This window comes from Petromyzon marinus, chromosome 46 (assembly GCF_048934315.1).
Source record: "Petromyzon marinus isolate PM22_M1 ecotype Great Lakes invasive population chromosome 46, UKy_Petmar_22M1.pri1.0, whole genome shotgun sequence".
NCBI classification, from domain to species: Eukaryota; Metazoa; Chordata; class Hyperoartia; order Petromyzontiformes; family Petromyzontidae; genus Petromyzon; species Petromyzon marinus.
In genome coordinates this window covers 231283-256196 of record NC_133712.1, presented here as the reverse complement: position 1 = coordinate 256196, position 24914 = coordinate 231283, and the positions used below count along the sequence as shown (strand labels likewise).

Below are 24914 nucleotides of genomic sequence, written 5' to 3'. Positions count from 1 at the left end.
CTGTTTTTTAATATCACACTTATAATTTGAGTAGTAATCATACAAATAATTGCCATGTTCTGCGTACAAATTAAACATAATTTAGTGACATAAATAACAAGTAATGTCCTCTTCTTTGGTTCTTTCGGTAAAGTCACGTAGAATGAGAATAAAATAATAAATTGATAAAATAAAATAACACAATAATATTCTCACGACGTTTCGGCCACAACACAAGCGCTGTCCTACCAGACAGTCTCGCTCCCTTCACCTGATGAAGGCCGCTTGTGTTGTGGCCGAAACGTCGTGAGAATATTATTGTGTTATTTTATTTTATCAATTTATTATTTTATTCTCATTCTACGTGACTTTACCGAAAGAACCAAAGAAGATGAATCATTGCAGTCACGAAAGCTTTAAATCGAAAAGTAATGTCCTGACTGCATTTACAGTGGGGCACAAGCAAAATAACAAAATACTTTTCAGTAACATTGTCCTAAAAGTAAAACTTACATAATAGGTGATGTTTTAAGCAATGACCCTTCTTTGGCTGCTGCGTGTATGTGCGTATTATTTCTGTGACTATCTTTGCGTCTATGTCTGTGTTCAATTGCGTGCATTTCCATTCATATGTGTGTGTATTCATTCCTGTATCTCTGTTAACGTGTCTTTATTTGCCTGTCTGCATGCGTACGTTTTGTGTGTCAGCGGTTGCAACAGGTGTGTGGCCCTGTATATTATTGCTTGTGTGTGGGTGTGTGTGTTCACGTGTGTATTGTTCAGTCTGTATCTCTCTGCATCTTCTGTGCTAGCTTATGTCTGTATGTCACTAGAGAGCGGCTGTGCAGTGGTAGTGTGTAGTGGCACGATCCTGATGGCCTAAGTTCCATTCCCGGTCACGACGAACAGCAGTAGTTTAGCTGGTTAGCGTGCTGCACTATTAACCTGGCGACCCAAGTTCGATAGCTGCTTATGGCCAACACCGGTGACGAATATCTAAACCGGTCCTGGGGCTCCCTTAGATTAATTCAGCCTTAAATGAGTACTCAGTGCGTGTAAAGCATCAGCACTGGGGAGACAAAGGTGGCTGGGTGTAGTGTTGGTCCTCCCATCCCCTTCGTGTTCTGTGCTGACCTTCGTAGATGCTCGCTAACAGCACTTGCCCTAAAAGTCTTTTCAAAGCTATATTGAGGATCTTTGACTTTTGTCTTTGTGTGGTGCAGTGGAGGGAGCACGGAGGGCGATGCCTGCCACGCGCCCGGTCCTCACCCTGTTTGACGTGAGCCCAACATCCTCACACGACCACAACCAACCCATGTCTCATCTCCCACACCGCTGGCGAAAGCACTTTGTGTGTGATCTCGTGTGCTGTAGCTTTCTGTACCGTGCTGTGTTTGCTGTGTTAGCCATCATGTGCTGGGGCGTTCTGTGTGTTCTCTTGTGTGCTTTCGCATTCTGAGCTGTGCTGAAATTGCTGTCATGTTGCTGTAGTGCGCTGCGATGTGCTGTAGCGCTCTGCGCTCTGCTGTGGTGTGCAGAACAGCGAATAGCAGCAGAACGAGGCTCGCACTGCTCAGAGCTCCACGTCCCAGATGAAGGCAGCGCGTGTCCTGCAGACGTTCGTCAACCCCTTTGGCATGGTGAGACATGGGGAGACAGGGACATGTGGAGGCACAGGGGTAGTTGAGTGGCATTGAGATACATGGACTTTGAGACACGGGAATTACAAGGACACCAAGACAATGCAGCGATACAAGCGACTTAGGGACGTGGGGAACACACAGGAGGCATGGTAAATGAGAGACAGATAGGAGGCATAGAGACACAATATTAGCACAGGGTCACACGTGACACGGGGTCACTTAGGATTTGGATAAAACGGTCTTTATTGACGCACAAATCCTGGAAACATGAAGACGTGGGGACTCGAGGAAGTGATTGAAAATAAAAAGTTCGCTTGTGCATCTGTTCATGTGCTTGTGCTTGCAGTATCTACCATCCAGTGATGGGAAATCTCTGCCATTTCAAGAAAAGAAATTGGATCCTAACTCAAAAGTGTTTGAGTTAACACGTGATTGTTGTGTGCTAACATCTTGCTCACATCTCCATCATCATTATCTCCATCATTCCATTTCACAAACCACTTGTGCGGATGGGTGCTGAGTGAGCAATTTTAGTGGTTTGGTGATTAATGTGGTTATCTGAGTGCATGTTTGAGCAGATGAGTGGGTGAATGAATGGTTGAGTGAGTGCTTGGGTAGGTGAGAGAGTGTAGTTGAGCGCATGAGTGGTTGGATTGTTGAACGAGTACCTGAGTGGCTGAGTAAGTGAATGAGTGTTTAAGTAGTTGACTGAGTGAGTGATGAGAACCCGTTGAGTGCTATCTCATCCGTCTCTGTAGATCTGTAGTCGCTGGGAACTGATGAAAGCGCCAGAGAAACCAAAGAAGAGCTCGGCACAGCCTGCAAAAGCCAAACACGGTGAAGGCACACACACACCATGAACACAGAGACATGCACTAATCCAGCAGTCGCAAACACTTGCACGTGCATGTGCACACACACACACATGCAGACACGTACAGAAGTCGAGGCGTTGCTCACAAACACACGACAAAAAAATCGTTTCACCTTTAACAGACTTGGGGCAAGTGCTGTTAGCAAGCATCTCTGAAGATCCAGGATTACACGAGGGGTGGGTAGTCAACACCAGGCTCGGCTGCCTTTGTTTCCCCAGCACTGATGATTACACATCGTGCCCGGTACTCATTTAAGGCTCCGTCGACCTCGGGGAGGCCCAGGACTTGATAAAATATTTGCCATTGCTGTTGATCGGAAGCGGGAATTGAAATCAGGTCACTGGGTTTGCAGTGCATTAACCAGCACACTACTGCACGCACGCGCCATGAGTGACGGATCCCCGTGTCTGCAGCGGAGAAGAAGATGAAGGTGGAGCGCCCTCAAGAGGAGCCGGTCGCCGTACCGACTGTGCGAGAGCACAATTATCTGAACCGGTCCTGGGCCTCCCCTAGTTTGACTCGGCCTCAATTGAGTACCTGGTGCGGTGTTTAAAAACATTGCCGCTTGGGAGACAAAGGCGGCCGGGCGTGGTGCTGGCCACCCAACCCCTCGTGTGCCGTTTCGGCTTTCATAGGTGCTCTCTAACAGCACTTGTCCCAACAGTCTGTTAAAGCTCTACGGGGGATCTGTGTTTGTTGTCTGGGTGAGTGCCAGCATGTGAGTGTGACATGTGTGGTCGTATAATATCGAGTTGTGATGTGCGGTTGGTTTGTTGGGTTGTGCCGTCTGTGTGCTTTCGTCCCGCTCGACCGCCTATCTGCCTCTTCTACTCTTGTTTGTCCGCCCACCGTTGAGCGGCTATTCCTGTGCGTGGCCCCGTAGCATCACTCATACCGTTCCTTCCTGGGCATCACCTGCCTCATGCAAATCTCGACGCGCGAAGAGGACTTCATTATCGACACACTGATGCTGCGCGACGACCTGCACATCCTCAACGAGGCCTTCACCAACCCCAACAAAATTGTCAAGGTGAGAGGCACGCGTGCACGTAGACATGCATAAACAAAATAATCGAGTGAGACAGCAAAAGAAGGAGAGAGACATCCCTCTCCCTCGCCGACTTTGTAGCACGACGCCTGGGTCCCTCCAGCTTGCTGCCAATGTATCATTGCACTGCCTGCACACTCGATATGAATGCCATTGGGTGAATGTTTACAACAATAAATTGCACTTGTATTGCACCTAAAGCGTAACAAACATCTCGGGGCGCAGAATTACATGGGGAGAACAGGAGGGAGCAGAATTTTATTTATTTATTTAAAGCTTTCATGACTGCAGGGATTCATATTCTTGGTTCTTTCGGTAAAGTCACCACGTAGAATGGAAACAATAAAATGATAAAAATATAAAATTCTTGCTGTGGTTTTCACACCTGATGACGATTGCTTGTGTTGCAGTCGAAACGTCGTGAGAATTGTATTGTTTTATATTTGTATTATTTTATTGCTTCCCTTCTACGTGGTGGTGACTTTACCGAAAGGACCAAAGAATAGGAGGGAGCAGGTCGGAGCGAGCAAGGGAAATAGAGAAAGGAAGCAATTAAGGGGGGCTGGCTGCAGCCATGCCTTGTTGACAGCGGCGGCGGCGGCGACGATGGTTACTAGGGACGTTGTAACCATATCTTGAGCACCGGCCACGTGAGAGGCGTGGTGCTTGACGCGGCGACGCAGTGGCGCAGTGATTGCCACGGTGACGTGGTGATTGACGCTGCGGTGTGGCGGGGGCGCAGGTTTTCCACGGAGCGGACTCGGACATTCAGTGGCTGCAACGTGACCTGGGCCTGTACGTGGTGGGCCTGTTCGACACGCACCCAGCGGCGCGCTCCCTCGGCCTCGCCAGAAACTCGCTCGCCCACCTCCTCATGCACTACTGCAGCCTGTCTACCGACAAGCAGTACCAGCTGGCTGACTGGCGCATCCGGTACGCACGCCGCACTTGCTCGAACCTCTGCATACGCGCGCGCATGCACGGGCTAACTTGTACACACGTACAAAAACAAAGGCAAAGATCCCCTGTATAGCCTCAACTAATTGTTGGGGAAAGTGCTGTGAAGGAGGGGGTGGGTGGCCAGTAGCATGCACGGCCGCCTTTGTCTCCCCAGTGGTGATGTTTACACACCGCTACACCAGGTACTCATTTGAGGCTGAGTCGAGCTAGTGGAGGGCCGGGACCGGTTCAGATAATTGTCACAGGTGTTGGCCGTGAGTAGAAATCGAACTCGTTTCACCAGGTTCATAGCACAGGGTGCTAGCCGATACTCTACTGCTTACACATTCACACACAAGGACAAAGATCCCCCGTGTCGCCTGAATAGACTGCTGAATCTAGTTGGCCAGGGTGAGGAATTGAAGTCCCATCACTGGGTTCATAGAACAGTACATATGAAGCACTTTCACCCCCCCCCCTCCTCAAGTTATCTAAGCGAGCCCCTATTAAGGCTGTCACAATGTTTGAGAGGGTAATGTGGTAAGCATCATGCCTGACCTCCTTTGTTTCCCCAGTGCTGATGTTCATATCTTATACTAGGTACTCATTTAAGGCCCAGTCAGTCTTGGGGGAGATCCAATACTGGTTACTATATCACTCCCAAATGATGTTAGCCTTCACCGGAAATGAAACATGGGTCAACAGATAAATGTTGCGGTACTTTAATATCTGCGTCTCATACACACTCGCATGCACACACTCACACACAAACACATACACACTCACAATTGCATACACACGCACACAAACACTTGCACACTTCCACGTATGCACGCCACACACACACAGGCCTCTCCTGCCAGACATGCTGCACTATGCGCGTGCCGACACGCACTACCTGCTGTACGTGTACGACCGCGTCCGCGCCGACCTGCTCACCAAGGCGCTGGGCCGACCCAACCTCCTGCAGCTTGTGGTGGGACCAGAGCCGAACTGTGGCACTCAAGGTGAGTGGCGCGTGGGCAATGGCTGAGCCAGGATTTTCAGGTGGGGGGGGGGGGGCAACCCCTCCAGCAATGAAAAAAGATAGTGTTAGTAAGTAAGGACTTGTCCTTTGGTCTTTATTTGACGCGTGTGCGGCGATGGCGCAGCCATCGATCGAGGGTCGAGTTCGAACCGCGTTGTGTGATCGGCTTCGCGCTCGCTGAAGGTGTTGATGCCTTCAGGGAAGTCGTGTCCTGTATACGCAACTGCGCACAATTCTGTGAGTCACTTATAACTGCTTTGCCGTTACTTATTACCAATTATGGACTCGGACTATTGTCCTATCATCTCATAGAGTCCCTGACACGTAATAATATGCTACAAAGTGGCAGTGAAGGTCGCAAAATGCCGATCGGATCATTGGGGGGGCACGTGCCACCCCACCCCCCACTGGCTCCACCAGTGAGCAAGTTGCAAGCCTATCTTTGTAAGCAAATCCACCATTCTCACTCTCGATCGGGACAGTTTTCCCACCTCTCCAAAAATATTGTTTATTCCGTTACAAGTCCTCAAGCAATAAATAAAGAATATATTTATCTTTTTTACTAGATCAACGAAGTGATATAGTTCATGGTGTAATGTGTGTAGACTATTGTCCTATCATCTCATAGAGTCCCTGGAACGTAATAATATGCTACACAGTGGCAGTGGAGGGGGTCTCAAAATGCCGATTTATGTTCAATGTGGTGACTCGGGTCCGCCGTACCGTTTTAATGTTCATGCATCCTAATTAGTGCATTCGCGATAAAAATTCCCACAGGAAACATTGGTTACCAACTTTCAGAACTGGTAATTGATGCTGAAAACAATTACCAGTTAACCGATGATCGTTTTAACAACCCTGGTAATTATTGCTGCCGCTGTCACTACTTGCGTGGTTCCATCTCCCTCTCTCTCACTGTGTGCGTGTGTGTGTGTGTCTCAGCGCTACCACAAGCCGGTGTTCACCGAGGACTCCTACCTGGAGCTGCTGCACAAGCACAAACAGCCACTGGATGTGCAGCAGAGCAGCGCCGCCCGGCTCCTGTACGCCTGGCGCGACCGCACGGCACGCGCCGAGGACGAGAGCACGGGGTGAGAGCGCACGCGGCGCTGAAATAGCCGTGTACTGCACTGCATAGCATAGTGCAGCAAAGCATGGGACTTTCCAACAGCGTAGAATAACACAGCAAACGGAACAACACCACAGTGTTCAACATTTTTAACTTGATTTATCAGAATATTTATTTAGACTGGAGGAATCCGATGAGCTATGAACTCTTTATCACAGATGTCCAGAGTAGCGACAAATGTATGAATATAAAGTATATAAGTGCAAATTGCATAATTACATTAATTACTGTAGATTTTTTAACACTCAATGCACTTTAGGGCAAGGCAGCAAAACAACAACAAAAACGATCCAAGACCGCACCAAAACAACACAGTCTAAATTTTGATTTAAAACTTTCGTGACTGCAGTAATTCATATTCTTAGCTCTTTCGGTAAAGTCACGTTGAAGGGAAACAATAAATAATAAAATATTTATAAAACAATAAAAATTATCACGACGTTTCGACCATAACACATTAAAATGGAAATATCGATACACGGGTGTTTATAATATAGCACAGTCAAACACTGGGGTGTACGACGCAGCACTTTTTAATTTACCTGATCGTGATCCTGAACCAGTTGTAGAAACTTCACATTCCAGTGCCGTAGGTCAATGGTTGTGTTGTACGATTACTGTCGCTGTTGCGTTGTTGGGCCTGTACGACCTGTGTGATTATTGTTATTGCTGAGATGTGCATTGTGCCCTGGCCTGACCGGTGTGTGTTGTGCTGTTGCTGTCACAGATAAGTCCTCCCAAACCACATGCTCATGAAGATCGCAGAGGAGATGCCTCGGTAAGCCGCGCACGGTGGTGGTGGGGCCGGTGGTGGCAGGGACAGTTGGGATGGTGGTGCGAGTGATACCCATGATGGTATTGACAGCGGTGGTAATATTCGCCCTCCAACAACAACGAAAGTCAGAAGAGTGATGCTCACAATAAAGAGCGGAGTGCCGGGCGGCTAAAATGCAGCAAGTTGGCACAGTCGCGTGCACAGCTGGTGCATCTGCCCCAGTCATTGCAGTCAGTCAACCCATGGCACCTGGCTCTGTTCCGTGAGCTCCTGTTAACGAGCCTTCGACACTGCACGTGGCTTCGGAGTGCACCTGGCCTGAGACAACCGCCGTGGTGATGTCACCGCCACTTATTGGCATATGGCGCCTGTTCTTGTTGTTGGTAATAGTGGTGGTGGCTGATGATTGTGCTGGTAGTAGTGAGAGTGGTAGTGATAGTGTTGATGGTGGTGCCACTCATAATGTTTTGATGTGGATGGTGATCTGGATGCTGGTGATGATATGGATATGGTGATAGTATGATGGTGATGATGAAGGTTGCATTGTGGTAATAGCATTGGTTAGTATGATCCTGATAATGACCAGGCTATATATACGTACGCCAGACAAGACGGGCTTTACGTACGTATGCCAGCCTGAACACAATATACATACGTACGCCAGGATGAACAGGCTATACATACTCATTGGTTTTTTCGGTAAAGTCACGTATGTAGAAATACAATAAATAATATAATTTTATTGTATTTCTACATACGTGACTTTACCGAAAAAACCAATGAGTAATTTTATGCAGTCACGAAAGCTTTAATACTTTATTAGGCTATACATTCATAGACTTTCCTGAGCTGCCTATACGCACGTACGCCAGAATGAACAATATACGTATGTACACCAGCATGAATAGGATATATGTACGCCATCTTGAACGGATATGCTTTTGCCAGTATCAACGGCTATATGCACCCTAGTCCATGCCATTGCTGTTTGAAGCAAGACAGAGAGGGAGTGCTGGCTTGTTGTAACGTTGTGCTGTTTCTGTGAGATTGTGTTGTTGCTGTGACGTGGTTTTGCCGTGATGTTGCATTGCTCTGGCGTTGTGTTGTGACGCGTGTCGCTGCTCTAACATGTTGACATCGTCGTTGCCGACGCAGGGAGCTGCAGGGCGTGCTCGCGTGCTGCAATCCGGTGCCGCCCCTCTTGAGGCAGAACGCCAATGAGCTGTGGCAGCTCGTCAAGCAGGCACGCCTCGTCCCGCTCATCAAGGTGAGCGCAGAAGCGGAGGCGGCTCGGTGGAGCAGCGAGGGGTTCATAATGGACAGCCACGGTTGAGATACGGATGAAGGATAGATAGGGCAAGAGAGTCGGAGAACGAGAACAGAGACAAAAGAGTGGGAGACAGAGACTGAAAGTCATAGGGGGAGAGGGATAGCGAGCGGTCAGAGGCAGAATGTTCATAAATAAATATAATCAAACATTTAATATAATCTTGATTTGAAGCTTTCGTGACTGCGGGAATCCATACTCTTTGGTTCTTTCGGTAAAGTCACGTAGGTATAAAATATTAGATCACGACGTTTCGATCGCAACACAAGCAATCGTCATCAGGTGGGACAACCACACCAACTGCTGAAGACAGCAGTGGGACAACCACACCAACTGCTGTCTTCAGCAGTTGGTGTGGTTGTCCCACCTGATGACGATTGCTTGTGTTGCCATCGAAACGTCGTAATCTATTGTTTTTCTACCTACCTGACTTTACCGAAAGAACCAAAGAGTATGGATTTAATATAGGTGGTGACTGGGTGGCTCCTGGGGCCAATACTGGGTCAAACACAATGATCCGGCACTGTTTCAATAATAATTTTTTAACTTGTGACACACTGCACATTATTCGCTCACTCGAAGCGAGAGAACGACTCAGAGGCGTGAGGAGGAACCACAGACGAGCGGGAAAGGCTACCAGGCGGTGAGCCTGTGCCAAATTTCCCCCCAAACTTTGTGGTCGTCTATATATGAAGGTGTTATCAACCAATTAATGAGTGTTTACATATGCGAGGGAACCGGAGTTCCTGGAGAAAACCCACACATGCGAGGAGGCAACAGTCGATCCCATACAGAACGAATAGATGAAGTCAACCTTTGCTGTACCCCCTTCTAGCAGGCCATGCTATGACACCAGAAAAGCAACGGGAAGGGAGTTTAACAACATTTGTGTGATCCACCTGCCCTTGTTGCCTCCATAGTGCTGGGTTACAGGACTTCGCCACCAACACCACCCGGCTAAGATCCTAGGTTTTGGATCTTGGGAGTTTCAGCCACCCGTGGTTAAACGACGTTCACAAATGTAGCGAGTTGATGGTCACAACCAGGCACAAGTGACTGCAAAAATAATGACTCGTTGCAGTAAAGGTTGCGTTTGTTTAATAATCTTTGCTGCTGTTCCCGCAGAGCGAAACGCCCATCAAGGCTCCATCGAGAACATTCATCACCTGGACAGAGGTGACCAGAGACCAAAACTCATCACACAAATGCCATCTTTACTTGCGATTATAAACTCGACATCTCATTTTCTCATCCGGCACAGAACTCTTCATTTGTGGTTCTTTTTTTTAATTCCACGTCCCAAAACCGTCGTGACAATGAGGAGCTCAGTTCATGTCCGTCCTTAGAGTGTGAATAATGTTACGATTGTCGTGTAGGTTGACACCCCTGTGTGATTTTGTTGGTTCATTGCCTGACCCTGACAGTACAATCTAGATGTTTCAATCCCTCAAAGGTGACATTAATGGTATCATTTGTATGCCCACCCTAGTGTGGCACTGATTGTTCAATCAATTTTCTTCTGTGTTTTGACAGCGATTGGAAAACCCTCTCTTGTGTCCTCACGATGGCTTATCATTGGACGACAGGCAGCCAATCACAAGGCACGGTACTGAAGGTAGCTCACACTTAGTTGTGCTGGTTATATCGGCAAAGCTCATGATATGGATTATATATTTTTTATTCGTGACCAGTGATGTGTACACCTAGCCTGTCACGAGTAAATTTCATTTTATTGACATGAAAAAATACCGTGCTGTTTTTTAATATCACACTTATAATTTGAGTAGTAATCATACAAATAATTGCCATGTTCTGCGTACAAATTAAACATAATTTAGTGAAATAAATAACAAGTAATGTCCTCTTCTTTGGTTCTTTCGGTAAAGTCACGTAGAATGAGAATAAAATAATAAATTGATAAAATAAAATAACACAATAATATTCTCACGACGTTTCGGCCACAACACAAGCGCTGTCCTACCAGACAGTCTCGCTCCCTTCACCTGATGAAGGCCGCTTGTGTTGTGGCCGAAACGTCGTGAGAATATTATTGTGTTATTTTATTTTATCAATTTATTTTTTTATTCTCATTCTACGTGACTTTACCGAAAGAACCAAAGAAGATGAATCATTGCAGTCACGAAAGCTTTAAATCGAAAAGTAATGTCCTGACTGCATTTACAGTGGGGCACAAGCAAAATAACAAAATACTTTTCAGTAACATTGTCCTAAAAGTAAAACTTACATAATAGGTGATGTTTTAAGCAATGACCCTTCTTTGGCTGCTGCGTGTATGTGCGTATTATTTCTGTGACTATCTTTGCGTCTATGTCTGTGTTCAATTGCGTGCATTTCCATTCATATGTGTGTGTATTCATTCCTGTATCTCTGTTAACGTGTCTTTATTTGCCTGTCTGCATGTGTACGTTTTGTGTGTCAGCGGTTGCAACAGGTGTGTGGCCCTGTATATTATTGCTTGTGTGTGGGTGTGTGTTCACGTGTGTATTGTTCAGTCTGTATCTCTGTGCATCTTCTGTGCTAGCTTATGTCTGTATGTCACTAGAGAGCGGCTGTGCAGTGGTAGTGTGTAGTGGCACAATCCTGATGGCCTAAGTTCCATTCCCGGTCACGACGAACAGCAGTAGTTTAGCTGGTTAGCGTGCTGCACTATTAACCTGGCGACCCAAGTTCGATAGCTGCTTATGGCCAACACCGGTGACGAATATCTAAACCGGTCCTGGGGCTCCCTTAGATTAATTCAGCCTTAAATGAGTACTCAGTGCGTGTAAAGCATCAACACTGGGGAGACAAAGGTGGCTGGGTGTAGTGTTGGTCCTCCCATCCCCTTCGTGTTCTGTGCTGACCTTCGTAGATGCTCGCTAACAGCACTTGCCCTAAAAGTATTTTCAAAGCTATATTGAGGATCTTTGACTTTTGTCTTTGTGTGGTGCAGTGGAGGGAGCACGGAGGGCGGTGCCTGCCACGCGCCCGGTCCTCACCCTGTTTGACGTGAGCCCAACATCCTCACACGACCACAACCAACCCATGTCTCATCTCCCACACCGCTGGCGAAAGCACTTTGTGCGTGATCTCGTGTGCTGTAGCTTTCTGTACCGTGCTGTGTTTGCTGTGTTAGCCATCATGTGCTGGGGCGTTCTGTGTGTTCTCTTGTGTGCTGTCGCATTCTGAGCTGTGCTGAAATTGCTGTCATGTTGCTGTAGTGCGCTGCGATGTGCTGTAGCGCTCTGCGCTCTGCTGTGGTGTGCAGGACAGCGAAGAGCAGCAGAACGAGGCTCGCACTGCTCAGAGCTCCACGTCCCAGATGAAGGCAGCGCGTGTCCTGCAGACGTTCGTCAACCCCTTTGGCATGGTGAGACATGGGGAGACAGGGACATGTGGAGGCACAGGGGTAGTTGAGTGGCATTGAGATACATGGACTTTGAGACACGGGAATTACAAGGACACCAAGACAATGCAGCGATACAAGCGACTTAGGGACGTGGGGAACACACAGGAGGCATGGTAAATGAGAGACAGATAGGAGGCATAGAGACACAATATTAGCACAGGGTCACACGTGACACGGGGTCACTTAAGATTTGGATAAAACGGTCTTTATTGACGCACAAATCCTGGAAACATGAAGACGTGGGGACTCGAGGAAGTGATTGAAAATAAAAAGTTCGCTTGTGCATCTGTTCATGTGCTTGTGCTTGCAGTATCTACCATCCAGTGACGGGAAATCTCTGCCATTTCAAGAAAAGAAATTGGATCCTAACTCAAAAGTGTTTGAGTTAACACGTGATTGTTGTGTGCTAACATCTTGCTCACATCTCCATCATCATTATCTCCATCATTCCATTTCACAAACCACTTGTGCGGATGGGTGCTGAGTGAGCAATTTTAGTGGTTTGGTGATTAATGTGGTTATCTGAGTGCATGTTTGAGCAGATGAGTGGGTGAATGAATGGTTGAGTGAGTGCTTGGGTAGGTGAGAGAGTGTAGTTGAGCGCATGAGTGGTTGGATTGTTGAACGAGTACCTGAGTGGCTGAGTAAGTGAATGAGTGTTTAAGTAGTTGACTGAGTGAGTGATGAGAACCCGTTGAGTGCTATCTCATCCGTCTCTGTAGATCTGTAGTCGCTGGAAACTGATGAAAGCGCCAGAGAAACCAAAGAAGAGCTCGGCACAGCCTGCAAAAGCCAAACACGGTGAAGGCACACACACACCATGAACACAGAGACATGCACTAATCCAGCAGTCGCAAACACTTGCACGTGCATGTGCACACACACACACATGCAGACACGTACAGAAGTCGAGGCGTTGCTCACAAACACACGACAAAAAAATCGTTTCACCTTTAACAGACTTGGGGCAAGTGCTGTTAGCAAGCATCTCTGAAGATCCAGGATTACACGAGGGGTGGGTAGTCAACACCAGGCTCGGCTGCCTTTGTTTCCCCAGCACTGATGATTACACATCGTGCCCGGTACTCATTTAAGGCTCCGTCGACCTCGGGGAGGCCCAGGACTTGATAAAATATTTGCCATTGCTGTTGATCGGAAGCGGGAATTGAAATCAGGTCACTGGGTTTGCAGTGCATTAACCAGCACACTACTGCACGCACGCGCCATGAGTGACGGATCCCCGTGTCTGCAGCGGAGAAGAAGATGAAGGTGGAGCGCCCTCAAGAGGAGCCGGTCGCCGTATCGACTGTGCGAGAGCAGAAACAGGTGCGCCCCGCTCACTCGCGCTCCGCTGTTTCCACGGCCAATGGGGGAACTGGGAACCTAGATTTAAAGCTTTCGTGACTGCAAGGATCCATACTCTTTGGTTCTATTCGGTAAAGTCACGTAGGTAAAAAATAAAACAAATCACGACGTTTCGGCCGCTTGTGTTGTGGCCGAAACGTCGTGATTTTTGTTATTTTATTTTTTACCTACGTGACTTTACCGAATAGAACCAAAGAGTATGAACTGGGAACCTGTTGCAGGACCTGCACCCCCGGGCCTTGCGTTTGTGACTGGGCTTCGTGGGACCCGGCCCCTCCTGGTGCCCTTAAGTCCCCACCCACCCACCCCCTCCCCACTCACTGCTGCCCTTTCCCATTCCATCTGAACACCAGCCTGTGTTGGGGTAAGACATTGCTTACAAAATTGCATACGAATTCAGATACGTTATTCTTGTGAACATTCTGCATGTGTTTGAGCGAATTACTTCGTGGCGTGCAAATTTTGGCCATCAATAAAGTAGGCATCGGTGCGCATCACAGCGGAATGGGAATGGTACATGGGCATAGAGCAATAAAAATGTAAAAAGAAACCCGTCGCGAACTCGGCGGCTTACACCGACTGAGCAAAATAAATTGCAACCGCATGAAAAAAAGTGCACAGGGAATCGCATAAGAAAGGTAAGGAGTAAATAATAATGAAATAAACTGTTTTTTCTTTCCCTGGTGCGGTGGTGATAACTCGACGAGGGTTAACGAATCGGTACCCTATCCTGTGACTCGTGACTTGATGCTGGTAGCATCGTGGGGATAACATTGGGGGAAAAGACAAAAATCCGACACAAACCAGAATACCTCCCCACTGCCGCTCTCCCCTCCCCACCCCCTCCCACTGTGTTGCCTTCATTCTCTCTCGTTCGGCCTCTCCCTTACCCCTTTCCATGGGCAGGGTGCCACACGTAGAGAGGCACCGGGGGCAGCCGAGGTCACGGAGGTCGGAGGGAAAAGGCAGCGTGCGGACTCGGACTCATCGCCAGCGCCACCACTCGTGCCAGATGACTTCACCCCCCACGAGTACACGGAGACCGACGCTCACATCTTCACAGGTACACACACATCTTCACAATTACATACGTGCACATCCACATCTTCACAGGTACACAGACACGCGCATGAATGCACATTGTGTGGTGTGTGTTTGATGTTGAGTACACATTTGCGTGTATCCGTTGTGTGTTTGTGCAGCATAAGTTGTGCGGGCGGGGGCAAGGTGGTCGTACAGTCTTCAGAGGATCGGCACGGGGCATGACGTACATGCAGGGACACAGTGGCCGGTTGGAGATCCCTCTCCCATCACCTACGTCGCCCTACGTGCATTCACGTGTCTTTTGTGTCCGCGTCGGACCTTGCATATCTAAATGTTTACCCCACGTGTCCTTGTGTGTCCCTGTGGGTCGCCGCATGTCTAAATGTGTACGCACATGTCTCTGTAATGTCCCACCTTCTCTCGGTTAGTTCCCCGCATGTCCCCATGTCCCTCCGTGTCACTACGCATGCTGCGTCTTCCTTTAGATCATAGATCACGGTTCCGTGCATTTTCACGTGTGTTCCTGTGTATACGTATGCCTTTGTGTCTGCACATGTATCTGCTTGCCTTTGTGTGTCTCAGTGTCAACGGTGTCAACAGTGTTGCTTTGTGTCAGTGGTACTTCGTGTCTGCTTGTGTCTTCACGTGCCCCCCTGTAGCATTGTTACCATGCGTGTCGGTGTGTCACCGATGCGTTATAGCACATGTCATCACACAGGGTTCTCCCACTGGCACATCTGGCCCGTGAAGGCTTTTGTAGTGGCCTGCCGAGGTATAAATACAGGTTTCCCTCACTTTATGCGGTGGATAAGTTCCCAAAAAAAGGGCACACAAAGTAAAACCGCACAAGACAGCGTCCTGCGGAGTAGTATATACGTACACATGCAATGTTGTGTCACATCTGACCGCAAAGTGGCATATAGAGTGAGTTCAAAAGACATGTAGCGAATTTTGTGGAGAAATAGGTAAGTCGCATATACGTGAAATCGCACAAACCAAACCTGAATCAACTGTGGAAACCTGTAGATACAGGTTAGTGAGATGAAAAGTGATATGCAAGAGATAGGGATGAGAGTTGGAGACAAACTATGGTGATTAGCTGTCACATAGCTGACATTATGACGTAAATAAGTCATGTGACGTAACATGTACGCGTGGCACGTGATATTACATCGCTAACTTTTTGTAGCCCGCCAGATAATATTTCTGAAGAACCATTCGTTTTCATGTGCCTCTGTGCCAAGCACATGTCTGCATATCTCCATGTGGGTGATTTTGTGTTCCATAATCTCAAAATGCACCTAGCCTGGCACAGCTGCTACGGTCACATCACTCAATGGCGGCTGTTCTCTTAATTTATTCACTGGTCACTATCTGTGTCCTCAAATCCTGATGCTTGCATTTCCATGTGTGTGTGTCCCTCCACATCTTAAAAATAATAATATTCTGCATGTATTTAGCATCTTGCATGAAAATTCCATCTATAAACGTGGTAGAATTTGTAACACATGCAGTTTTCGCGTGGAGGCATGATAATACACAGACAAGCGGGGTAAATAGCCAGAACCAGTGCCAACAATTGCTCAAGCTCTGTGGTCCTATATTGAGCGGCCGGCATGTGGGTCGGGAGTGTTCCACTTTTCATCCCAGTGCGACCCGCGGTTGCTCACTTCTCCGTGATGCAGGGGAGGCTTCCGGCAGGCGTGGCCGAAAAAATGAAGATGTAAAGAGAGGCGGTGAGAGTCCTGGAGGGGAGTGAACTGGCATTGGTGCAGGGCGGACAACAAACGTCTCCCATTGATACGAGGCGACATCAACAACAAACGCAATTAACAGCAACATCCAGGATCAACTGGCGAATTCGAACAACACGCAGTTAACAGCAACACCGAGTCAACTGGAGTATCTAACAATACATGGGAGTTGATAGCGACATCTGTTCGGCCAGTAAATTCTAACAACACAGTTCACAGCAACTCCTAAAGTCTACCAGAGTACAAATAAGACGCGTAGTTTATACCAACTGCTCGAGTCACACAGGGTCTCCTGTAACTGCGACGTTAACAACACACGGATACAAGTACCCTGTGTGGCCAGTAACACCCAGACTCAACGGCAACACCCCAAAACACACCCAGTGTCACCAACATCATCTCACATTATCATTAACAGCTGATAATACCAGCTACAGCTAGCTACATTGAGCATCACCAGCAAAATGAGTGATAAACCAGCTTTAATACTTTCCATCAAATAATGAGAAACTCATGTCCTGCGCGTGTAAATAATAAGTTTTCACACGTGCAATGCCCATGCACTCTAACAGAATCACATGAACATAGATGTTAGCACTCACATGTGCACACATAAGCGCAAGCTTTTTTGATAACCCTGCACCCCCTGCATTACCAGTTTAATGACTTGTTCCCACATGGATGTTGTGGTGCTGACAAGTAGACCGCAAAGAAATGATGTAAAAATAAATTTGGTTTCACGTTTTTAAGCCTTCTCTCCTGCAGGAGGGACTTTGTCAAACGTGTCTTTTGTCGCTGTGTGTGTAGGTGTTTAAGGTGGGGAGTGGTAATGAATGTTGAACTTTTTTCTTCATGCTTTTGGAGTCCCTGACTGCTCACAATCATTATGCTGATGATCTAGTGATTGCTGTTCACTTAGAAGAAGTTGGAAGCGCTGCTGCTAGACCTGGAGCGTGCTATAAACTTACCATCAGCCCCACCAAAACTAAGCACCTGGCTGGGTATTTTGTGCCATCAAACACTCCACCCCCTCAACTCCCGATTGGTGATGGGGCAGTTGTCGAGAGAGTGGAGAGTTTTCCATACCTGGGCAGTGTGCTTATGACCAGCTCCGATTTGATACCAAAGTCTCACTCCGAATCAGTCGAGTGGCATCTGTTCATCGGCTGGGTAAAGCTGTGTGGAAGCTTCCTGGTCTGTTGCTCCACATGAAGCCTCGGGTATTCACGGCCACCGTCATGCCCTGTATTCTTGCGGAAAAGCGGACCCCCCCCCCAATGGAACATCTTCGCCAGTAAGACACATTCAGGCTGGCATGCCTACGATCCATCCTGGGTTTAGCCAGGCTGGATTGTGTGAGGACCTCACAAATCCTTGAAAGAGCTCGACAAAGTTAATCGGTGAGCTCCGGCAGGCAAGGCTGCGTTGGCTGGGTTATAGAGCCTGCATGTACAGCCACCGCATGCCTAAATAGCTTTTGTTTAGCCAGATAGAGGGGGCCAAATGGACGTGGCAGGGGCTCGAGAAGAGATGTAATCATGTGGTACAAGAGGATGTAGAGCTAAGTGTGCTTTCCGATGACTGGTACCAGCGGTGTCAAGATCGGCCTCTGTGGAGGAGGCTTGTGAAGGACGCTACTGGGTAGTTGGAGGCAGTTGCCCTTCAGCATGAACGGAGGGCTATGGAGCGACGCTCACCAACCCGAGCAAGCGCCAGGTGGCTAAACATAGTAGGTGGGCACAGTTGGGTGCACAGGTGGTGCATCGGCCAGTCGCCTCACTTAAAGTGCACTTCGCCTGGCATAATCACCGTGGTGATGTCACCGCCACGGAGTGACGAATGGAGGTTGTTGTTGAACTTATTTCGCACCGTCTGCATTCAACCGTGCTAATTGGAGATGCGGGGGAAGGACAAACTAAACACAATTTTTTTATAAGTTAGTTTTTAATCTAGATTTAAAAGTGCATATCACCAGTGGTTTCCTAATATCGTAAAGAAAGCATTTCAGACGGCCGAATAGGACTCGAAATGTCATTCTATTGTTTATTTTATTTTCTTTCTACGTGACTTTACCGAAAGAACCAAAGAGTCATTCCTGCAGTCACGAAAGCTTCAAATCAAGTTTGGATCGTAATTAGGTTACAAAATTAAGGTATGGAAAAGTTGAACAAGATACAGGGGTGTCTATCGATGTGTAAAGAATGAACGATTCGTTGATTGGGTTTGACGTTTAGGCTCACCAGGTGAGAAGAGCGCAAGACCTGGGTCACCAACATGACAAAAGCGATAGAGTGAAAACATGTACATGTACAACGGTGCAGAAAATAGAAATTATAGCAAAAACAGCCAAACAAAAACGAACACGAAACAAAACTCAACACACTCGCCATTAACACCGCTGAAAAGGAAAACGGATAGTCTGCGAAATGGCCCTTCTTCATATCGCATATAATTTCGATCAATTATCGCTGGTATAACTCTAACACAATAATAAAAACATTCGCAAAAAAGTTATATTATCATTACATATTTTTAAAATATAACTGACGCTGTTAGCAGGGATATACATATTAATAGCTATATTTCATAATCTTAGCTCTTTCGGTAAAGTCACGTTGAAGGGAAACAATAAAATAATAAAATATATAAAACAATAAAAATTCTCACGTTTCGACCATAACACAAAAGCTATATTTCAGTTCACACTGCATTCACTGAATTAAATACATTAAAATCGATGTTCAGAAATGTTTCACTCCGTGTATATATTTACAAATGTACAGAGTTGGGGAAATATATTTATACAGAACGCGGGCGTCTATGTACAGAAGCCGTGACAGTGGGAGAGACATAGGGGCGGGGCCGTGTTGGGAGAGTGGCGTGGGAGGGCGGGGCCACAGTTTGGAGGGGGCGTGGCTACGCCGGAAGGGGGAGGGGCTGGGCAGCGTAGCGTCATTACGTGGGCGGGGCGACTTCACTTCTACGCGATTGGGCTCCCACGACGGCCGCGAGCAGCAGAATCGCGTCTCCAAACTTCAAGATATTTTTGTTTTTCTCAACGCAAGGTAAGAATCTATTTTATACTGGTAGGAACGAAGTTGTAAACTGAGTGTACCAGCCTGCAATAGATTCATGTGTCCGTCCGTCCCCTTTCAATACTTTAACGAAGTGAAATCTCGTGCTGTTCTTAAACATTTACTTATCTTAAACATCGACTTATCTTAATCATTGACTTATCTTAAACATCTACTTATCTTAAACATCGATTTATCTTAAACATCGACTTTTCTTAAAAAATTACTTATCTTGAACATCGACTTATCTTAAACATCGACTTATCTTGAACATCGACTTATCTTAACATCGACTGATCTTAATCATTGACTTATCTAATACATCGACTTGTCTTAAACATCGACTTATCTTAAACATCGACTTATCTTAAACATTTACTTATCTTTAACATCGACTTATCTTAAACATCCACTTATCTTAAACATTTACTTATCTTAAACATTGACTTAAACATCGACTTATCTTAAACATCGACTTATCTTATCTTAAACATCCACTTAAACATCGACTTATCTTAAACATTTACTTATCTTTAACATCGACTTATCTTAAACATCGACTTATCTTAAACATTTACTTATCTTAAACATCCACTTAAACATCGACTTATCTTAAACATCGATTTATTCTTAACCATCGACTTATCTTAAACATCGACTTATTTTAAGCATCGATTCATCTTAAACATCGACATCCCTCCTAGCCACGTGTCCTACCCAAGCGCACTTTTCTTCATAGTTTGGATGCTACAATTTACCTACACTACACTATACACTACACTATACACTACACACTACACTATACGTTATCTGATACTGGTAGGAACGAAGTTGTAAACTGAGTGTACCAGCCTGCAATAGATTAATGTGTCCGTCCGTCCCCTTTCAATACTTTAACGAAGTGAAATCTCGTGCTGTTGGGTGTAATAAAATTGCGCAAAATTCCAATGTTCCTACCAGCCCACCCTGCAGGGACCTGTTTTATTTATTAAGGAAGACATAAAGCTGTTATATAGACCAAAATTACTAGTTTCGAACTGTTTCGGTCGCAACACAAGCGGCCGTCTTCAGGTGAGAATAATTATCTGCTGTTGCGGTTTTATATAGGCACGGGGGGGGGGGGAGTTTGGCTGTAGGGTTAGGCACGGGGGGGGGGGGGGAGTTTGCCTGTAGGGGTTAGGCACGGGGGGGGGGGGAGTTTGGCTGTAGGGTTAGGCACGGGGGGGGGGGAGTTTGGCTGTAGGGTTAGGCACGGGGGGGGGGGTTTGCCTGTAGGGGTTAGGCACGGGGGGGGGGGAGTTTGCCTGTAGGGGTTAGGCACGGGGGGGGGGGGAGTTTGGCTGTAGGGTTAGGCACGGGGGGGGGGGAGTTTGGCTGTAGGGTTAGGCACGGGGGGGGGGGTTTGCCTGTAGGGGTTAGGCACGGGGGGGGGGGAGTTTGCCTGTAGGGGTTAGGCACGGGGGGGGGGGGGGGAGTTTGCCTGTAGGGGTTAGGCACGGGGGGGGGGGGAGTTTGGCTGTAGGGGTTAGGCACGGGGGGGGGGAGGAGGAGTTTGGCTGTAGAGGTTCACAGGGGAGAGGGGGAGGGTTTGTGGTGTGCATGGACGGGTGGGGCTGGAGAAATTAGCAAGTAAATTGACTTGTAGTCATCGGACAACAAGACACACGGGTGGGTGAGTGAAAATCATAGCAGTTAAAATATAACGTAGTTGATCACATCCTTCCAATGATTGCTCAATCTGAATCCATCTTCTCTGATTTTCACTCACCCACCCGTGTGTCTTGTTGTCCGATGACTACAAGTCAATTTACTTGCTAATTTCTACAGCCCTACACGTCCATGCACACCACAAACCCTCCCCCTCTCTACAGCCAAACTCCTCCTCCCCGTGCCTATATAAAACCACAACAGCAGATATTTTTTCTCACCTGAAGACGGCCGCTTGTGTTGCGACCGAAACGTCGTGATTTCTTTCATTATTTTTTTTACTATCTACATGACTTTTACCGAAAGAACCAGAGAGTATGGATTCCTGCAGTAACGAAAGCTTCAAATCAAAGATATCAGAATCTTTATTTATGCTGGAGAAATCCGGTGAGCTATGAAGCTCTTTTTCCTGTCTGTACTGCATACCTATGCCTGTGATTTAGCTTTATCACGTGTGTATCACACCTACATAGGTGATGCAGAGAGATGAAATTAGGACACAAACAAGACAAAGACATGTAGGGATATGATATGAGATACGGACAAAATTAAGTCGTACAATTAGATAAAACTAGATACAAATAAGATTTAGAGGTGTAAGGAGTTGTAGCCAAGAGACATAGTATGAATGAGATATATAGGCAAGAAATAACTATAAAAGAGAGTTGACAAAATATCCAAACTTAAGATACCTATTTAGCGATATGAGAGGAGTAGATAAGGGAGAGAAATGTTGTGAACTTGCTGAATGTATGCAAGCAGGAAATAAAGGCTATCATCAAACATGATCAATTCATTGGTGGATGAAGGCCTGATAAGCCTTTACCATCTCCCACAAGTCCTTTGATGCAACAATCCATCTAGTATCTAAAAACGAGCTGATTTCATTGCTCCATCTCCACGGATGTCCTCCTCTTGGGTGTATTTAATGTTCACCCAGAAGTGAAAATGTTACACCACAGGTGGTAGTTTGGCAGCAAGTCGTGTGTGATGTGGTCGAGTGTGGCGACTCCCACCTCTATCAATACGTCTCATTAGGGGGAAAGAGCAGATAGACTACTCTATAGAGATCCCTCTCGTGGAGGCCCTTTCACCATAAGCTGTATGAGCAAGCAATTGCAGGGCTGTACTTACTTACATTTGAAGAGACTGGGTGCAACAATTGTCCAGCACCGTTTGAGCGACTGAAAAAGTCGAACCTATTTAATGAACCCAAGGGGCATGCCGGGTTGAGTTAACCCCATGTGGATTTTTTTTTATTGAAACTAATTTCAATTTAAAGAGTAATGAGGAGTTAGGAAACTACTGTCAAAACGGCCACTTGTACTGATTGCTTGCACTCTTCTGCACCACTCCCTCTTGACCAGATGGCGACAAATCTCCTCAACAATCGCTATGCGGTTTTGGAAAAACTGGGTGAAGGAACATTTGGCCAGGTGTTCAGATGCTGGGACCACAGGAACCACAAGGAGATGGCCCTCAAGATGATTGACTCCACATTAAGGTGAGAGACCAAGTCATGATTGTGCATCACAATCTTCACTGAAAAGTTTTCCTGCAACACAAACTCACGTGTGCCTACCTCGACATGAAGAATTCTATTTTAATGATGATCCTATTTTCGACATTCTCAGAAGTGTTTGTATTTCTTCACGCAGCGTCACGGACGCGGAAGTATATAACGAGGCTGGCTTCCTCAAGATGTTGAGACACAAAAGCATCATCCGGCTTGAGGAAAACTTCGTCGTGGGAGATTACCATTATCTCGTGTTGGACTACATCAAGTAAGAACACTAAGTCCATTACAAGCGTGACACTTACAGGATGTGTAAAACTACAAGCTTGGCAGCTGCTTCATCTCGATCAGTGCTCAATCCTTAGCTATGCTACACTGCATTGTTAAGAAGCAGATGCATTAACCATTTCGTAACCAGTTTGCAAAAAAGAAAACAACTATCTGCAGTCAGCACGTATTCCATGCATTGTTACACCTCGAATGTCTTACCTCACTTTTAGTGTTCTAGGACTTGCCGTGCATGTGTGGATGTGCTGGTGCCTTTGTGCTTGATGCTGTGTTTAATTAACCATCCTGCACTCTGTGTGTTGTGCGTTTTCCGTTGTCAGCGCGGGCAGCCTCTTTGACGTGGTGAACTCGAACGGAGCATTTACTCTGTCCTCCGTCAAGAGATACGCCCGATCCCTGATGGAAGTGCTGGCCTTCCTGAAGAAGAACGGCGTAGTCCATGGGGACCTCAAGCTGGTAAGGGTTTATCATTACATTTCTTTTAGAGGAATTAAGCAGGTCTAAGGGACGCTGCCATGGTGTCATGGGTAGCACACTAGACTTTAAACCCAGAGGGAATCGATTAAATTTGATCTCCCGGCTTGGCAATTGCAACAGTGGACAGGTTCTGAAATCCCAACTCTCCAACCACCCACCCACCCACCACCTCTATACACCCAGAAGGATAAATAAGTACAACACAGTTCATCACAAAGTCACAAGTGGTGGCGTAAAGTGTGGGTACTCCGACCACTTTTGAGACATTTGGCTGTGTATACGAGTAGCCCAAAACCATTTAAGTAGCTCTCTCGACCTACTCAATGATGGAGGCCTTTCTGGAAGTAGAGGGGTGAGCAAATAATTGCAGGCCTGCACCTTTACGGTGATCTTTTAAACATATCGAGCAGTGTATGCGCCTCATGCACCTGTAGCTCTTTGCCACGTGGTGGCCAGTTGAATTCCCATCACAGCTGCCTCATACAGAAGAGCTCTTATCCGTGATCATATTACCTATGACTCCCATTATCCATGGCAGCTGTAGAGTCCACAGAAACACCAATTATCCGTGACCCTATTTTCATTCTTGTACGTAATTATTCAGGTTTTTCTTTTTTTACCATCCTGAATTGCGGAACAACTCCGTTCGCGCCGATGAGAAGAGTCGCCATGTCAATTCTTCCCATTATAAGTGTTTTGTTTTCATGACCAACTTCAGTACAAGATGTTGTATTGGATCATCTTTACGAGAGTTATTGATCCCCCTGCTTCCGACTCGAGAAATAATTCATTTACACTTATAACGTTAGATGTACAGTGCACAAAATGAACGCCATTCTTCCATACAGACAGGAATCATCTTAATGGACTCTCATTTGGTTAAATACAATACAAATAATGCGTCCGTTTTCTTAATTTTTTCAGGAAAACATCTTGGTGAAAGATCACCACACGGCAGCCATCCGATTGGCCGACTTCGGAGGAAGTTTTTTTGAATATGAATTTCGTAAGTTACACTTTATATACATTTATACACATCATCACATTTCTAAATATTCCTACAGATCCTGTTATCTGGAATAATTTTGTGTTTTATATAGCGTCGTTAATGCAAATTGCGTGAACGATGCGGATGTGAACAGGCATCACGCAGTGATGCCTGCGCATGGTAGCTCCACACGAGGTATTAAGGGAATGCTCACAACTCCTTACGACCTCCAATTCACAACCGTGCATTGGGAATGTCCACTTCCGTGTAAAATCACGTCCTGTCATATTCTGTTTGTTGCGGTTGCACCCGACTTAAGAGCCGCATGGCTCACAGGGCTATACCTAATAAATGAAAACTTGAAACTTGAAAACTGTCACATATCATGCAGGACAGGGTGCGAACACATTGGGGATTCTTTTAGTGAAACTATGACTCCTACAGGCCACCTAAGCAATATTGTATTTTTTATTTTTCTCCAGCCGATGATTTCTTTGGGACGCCCGGATACAACGCTCCCGAAGTCTTGCTGGGCCAGCCGTTTGGAACA

The 24914-nt window shown here is 46.6% G+C and overlaps 1 protein-coding gene and 1 long non-coding RNA gene across 2 annotated transcripts in view; both read left to right on the top strand.

Annotated features, from left to right (window-relative positions):
- The first annotated feature begins 2981 nt into the window (after positions 1-2981).
- Positions 2982-24914, top strand: part of LOC142930937 (uncharacterized) — a 162481-nt gene continuing 140548 nt past the window's right edge. Inside the window, exon 1 of the mRNA XM_076074127.1 lies at positions 2982-3527. Coding sequence (XP_075930242.1) covers positions 3420-3527 — 108 coding nt within the window. The 5' untranslated portion in view covers positions 2982-3419. The remainder of the gene's footprint in view (positions 3528-24914) is intronic.
- LOC142930969 (uncharacterized) lies at positions 13198-17063 on the top strand. Its single transcript, XR_012946966.1, has 2 exons — positions 13198-13477; positions 14423-17063. It is a non-coding gene; the product is annotated as an uncharacterized LOC142930969 (long non-coding RNA).